Genomic DNA, 4,522 nt, shown 5'->3' on the forward strand with positions numbered 1-4,522 from the left:
ACGTCCGGCTCCGCGCTGGAGCCCAAGCCTCAGCCCCAGCTGGGGCCGGCTTCGGAGCGGGAGTCGTCGGAGCGCGTGCGGAGATCCGAGCCTGGGTCCGAGACGTCGCCTGAGCCTCGGCCCGGCCCTGGGCAGGAAACGGAACTCCTGGGGTTGCGGCCGAGGTCAGAACCGGGCCCAGGTGCAGGGCCCGGGTCGTTGAGCAGGGTCTTAGCGGAGCACCTGGCCCCGCTGGGGTCCTCAGTGGAGAGCGAGCCCTTGCTCAAACCCGAGTTTGGGTCGGTGCCAAAGCCTCTGCCTCTTCTGCGACCAGGACAGGCGAAGACGCCTCTCGGGGTTCCAGTGTCTGGGAACAGCTCGACCTCCAGTGACCCGATGGCCTCACTCCCTCTGGACAGCTACAAGGGCTGGCTTCTCAAGTGGACCAACTACCTGAAGGGCTACCAGCGCCGCTGGTTCGTGCTCGGCAATGGTCTGCTGTCCTACTACAGGTAGGTTAGTGCGCCGGAGGGACGTCCTTGGTGGGACATCCACGGTTGGAGGGTGGTGATGGTGACAGAGGGCTTCCAGGGTTGGAGGGCAGTGCCACTGGCCTCGGGATGTTTGCGAACATGTTTACCAGACAGGTAATGTCCCTGGCCACCTGCCAAGGGCTATGGGCCCTGACCTTTGGCAAGGGTGGGTGTGATCTGTAGACATGACCTCTGGCAAGCCTAGGTTTAGGTGTGAGTGCAGGGGCGGAGTAAGGGAACGACCTAGGTAGGGCCTAGGACTTCATAACAGCTGGATTTCCTAACTGTGGGGCTCTGGAGCTGCCCCCAAAGTCCCTGCCCCTTCTTGTTCGGGAGCTGAGATCCTTGTGTTAAAGATTGAGGGAAACAGTTGTCTGGCCCCATGCTGGGGCCCCCCTCATGGAGAGGGCTGCTGTGTTCCCCCTCCGGCACTTACGCAGTTTGTTTGCCACCTTTACCCTGCTGGTTGCCAGGCCCTGGGCTGGGCATAGACAGCTGACAGAGATATCGGGCACAGTTCTTGCCCTTCAGGAACTAATTTTGGAATTTTGTGGAGAAGCAGGAAGTGTTCTGTTGTCTCCTTTCGATTCCAGAAGTAGCAAGGGACTGAGAATTGCAGTCCAGGGGTAACGTGGCTCCCAGTATCTCCCCACTGAAGTGGGTTGAAAGGGGGAAGTTCCTGGAGGCTTCTTTCCCCTTTCTTGCTGTTGTCCCTGGGTATCTTTCCAGGGGGTGGGTCGTTTAAGCTCTTTTGTCGGGGGGTGGTGTGTGGTACTGAGGATCAAACTCAGGACCTTGCATTTGCCAGGCAGGTGCTGTGCTGCTGAGTTACATCCCTGGCCGGGTTTAAGCTTTTTGATGTTAGATGACTCTCAAGGAGTGGTTCTCAAACTTGAGCTTGTGTCAGAATTCCCTGAAGTGCTTGTTGGAACAAAATGAATGCGTTTCTCCTTTCTTGGGCCAAGGAAGGGTCTGAGAGCTTACTTGGCTGACCCACCTGATTGCTTGTCTGCTCCCCCTCCCCGATTACAGGTGTGTGCCACCAAACCCAGCTGAAGACTGTCCCCCCCTAAAGACAGGATGTAGCTATGTAGTTCGGTCTGGCCTTGAACTCGAGGCAATCCACCTGCCTCGACCTTCTAAGTGCCGGGATTACAGGTGTGTGCCATCAAGCTGGGCTGAGTGAATTCATTTCTCAAAAACCAGCTCTTGTGGATGTTTGGTGTCAAGAAGTACTATAATGCTTTCCGTTTCAAAAAAGTTGTCCCTGTATATGTGAAGCTGAGTATACAAGTCTGTAGGTACCTGTCTTAGATATGTCCTAATGCCCACTCAAACCCATACTCAGCATTTCTGTGTTATCTGTATTTACCAGGTGGTCCTAAATGGTAGCGGTCAAGGCAGTGTTTATGAAGAGTCCCACGGTGGCAGGAATGCCCTACTATTTCTAGTAGAAATAAAACCTGACCTCATGCTTTTCTTTAAAAATTGGAATAGCAAAGATGTCCAGTCTTTTTTTTCTTCAAATAACTGTGTGATAGAAAAATATGGTGAATATTTAAGTTTAAAATTTTTATTACATTAAAATACACATTGTCATTAATCCCCCTCAAAATACTTCCTCTTGCGCCGGGTGTGGTGGCGCATGCCTTTAATCCCAGCACTTGGGAGGCTGAGGCAGGAGGATCACTGTGAGTTCGAGACCAGCCTGGGCTACATAGTGAGTTTCAGGTCAGTCTCAACCTCATAGTGAGACCCTGTCTCAAAAACCAACCAACCAACCAACCAAACAAACAAAATACTTCCTCTCTGAGCACACTTATCTCGATGTTCTTGTTGCCTTCTGGAAGTCCTTTCTTGTGTGTGTCTTGTGGCTGCCGAGGTGTTCTGAAGTGATTCAAAACTTTTATCTTTCATGATCATTTTGACTTTGGGGAAGAGCCAGAAGTTGCTTGGTGCCAGATCTGGTGGATAAGGTGGGTGAGCACACACGGTAATGTTTTTACAAACATGCTTTTCCATTGGATGGCACTTGGCAGCAGCATTCACTGTATTTTTGATCCTACCTTGTGAGGGTGCTCATGAAAGAGACTTCCACAACTGCTGTAGAGAGTTGTAAGAACAGCGGGATAAGAGTGTTTGAAGGAAGAAATATTTTGGGAGTGGGTTAATGGCAACGTGTCTTTTACTGTAATATATTTTTAAAAATTTAAACATTGTGTATTGTGGTCAGCCTTTGTGGACGTTTGTCATTTGAAGGTAACCTCAAATTTGCAGGTTTTTCAGATAATTAGTAAAATGTCTTACTGCTTGCTGATAAGGTTGTGGAGGCAAATACTAGTTTGAAGGGCAGGAGGGAGAGGTAACTGTGTGTGTGTGTGTGTGTGTGTGTGTGTGTGTGTGTGTGTGCGTTTGCGCTTCCACAGTCTAGCTCAGAAGTTTCATTTTTGGGCACAATTGTTGCTTGGCTCACCTGGTGGTATGAATGATTCCTTACATTTGTGCAGCCTCGTGTTCTTGTTTAGTTCCATTTAAAACCAGCCAGGAAACTGAGGCAGAGAGAACGAACTTCAGTGGCTCACCCAGAGCCATCCAGCTTACGACCATGTGTCTGAATGCCACTAGGGATGTGTAAGTCTGCCTGCAGAAAAGGCCTTTTTGAGGTGGAGCTGGAATGGCAATTTCTCTTAACCCCAAGTTCTGCCTCCTAAGAATGTTTTGGTCTCCTCTGCGTGCCTCTCAGTACTCAGGCATTTGACGGCCCGGTCTTGTCCCCACTTCTGATCTGAATCAAGGACCAAGCGCCCTCCCTGTCACCCTGACAGCAGCAGGATATCTTACTGATGGCTCGGTGTGTTATCTCCTGTCCTCTCCCTACGTGCCCAACTCTCAGTAGTTCTCCAAGTGTGGATGGGTGGCTTGGATAGAGACAAGGTTTGGGTGATTGTGAGCTAAAAACAGAGCGAGGGAATTTTTAATTCACAATCTCTTTTCTGTAGGCGCTGCTAGTCAGGTTTACCTGCTGTTAAGTATGGCTGGTGGAGAAGGAATCAAATATTTCTCTAGGTACTTTCTCTTTTGGAAAGTCCATTCTCAATTTAGAAAACAATTTTAACACGAAACATGGTGTTTGGAGAAAATGTAGGCACCTATTTCTTAGGCCTCCTGCTACCCATCCCAGAATTATCATCTGGCTTTTGTTTTGTTTTGTTGAGCTAAGAGTCTCATTTTGTAGTTCTGGCTGGCTTTGAACTCACTGTGTAGCCAAGGCTGAACTTGAACTTGAACATGTGGCAGTCCCCCTGCCTCAGTCTCCTGAACATATGGGATTACACATGTGCTCCATCTTCACTCCAGGATAAACCTGCCTCAGTCTCCTGAACATATGGGATTACACATGTGCTCCATCTTCACTCCAGGATAACCAGCATCTCAAATCTTAGTCACTCTCTCCGTTCTTTGCTTTTTGTTTAGTTTGATCCCATCTGCATAGCATTTTAAAAGCTCATTATAAAAACTTAACCCCCTTTTTACTTTATAAAAAAGGTCAGCCAGTCTCCATCAACCATGTACCCAGGTACCCATCCATCCATCCACCTGAGTTTCATTTTCTTTTTCTTATGGTGCTGAGGATTGAACCCAGGGCCTTTGTGCTTTATCACTGAGCTATCTCCCAGCTCTCATGGACTTGCTTGACTGTTGTTTAAAGTCTAGCTTGAGTGTAGCCCCTGTTATTTACGCATGTTCCTGTTGCTCATTATGGAAATTCTTACATACACGAAGGACTTCTTTCTGGGAGAAATCACTGGTTTGGAGAGAATGTTCACCTTACACAATGCTAAATTTCTCCCAAGGCGTTAGAACAGTTATACTCCTACCCGCAGTGAATAAGAGATTCTGTGTATTTATGTTCTGTGCAACAGGTAGTATAATCAGGATTGATTTTGCCAATGGAATGGGTATACTATAATATCTCATTGCAGTCTTTTTTTTTTTTTTTTTTTTTTTTC

General features: G+C 48.2%; 1 protein-coding gene across 1 annotated transcript in view; it reads left to right on the forward strand.

The window, feature by feature from the left end:
• Positions 1-4,522, forward strand: part of LOC109117402 (oxysterol-binding protein 2-like) — a 66,336-nt gene that overhangs the window by 751 nt on the left and 61,063 nt on the right. The window contains exon 2 of the mRNA XM_019204456.1: positions 22-491. Coding sequence (XP_019060001.1) covers positions 22-491 — 470 coding nt within the window. The remainder of the gene's footprint in view (positions 1-21; positions 492-4,522) is intronic.

This window comes from Fukomys damarensis, unplaced genomic scaffold (genome assembly GCF_012274545.1).
Source record: "Fukomys damarensis isolate Sample0158 unplaced genomic scaffold, DMR_v1.0_HiC HiC_scaffold_12, whole genome shotgun sequence".
NCBI classification, from domain to species: domain Eukaryota; kingdom Metazoa; phylum Chordata; class Mammalia; order Rodentia; family Bathyergidae; genus Fukomys; species Fukomys damarensis.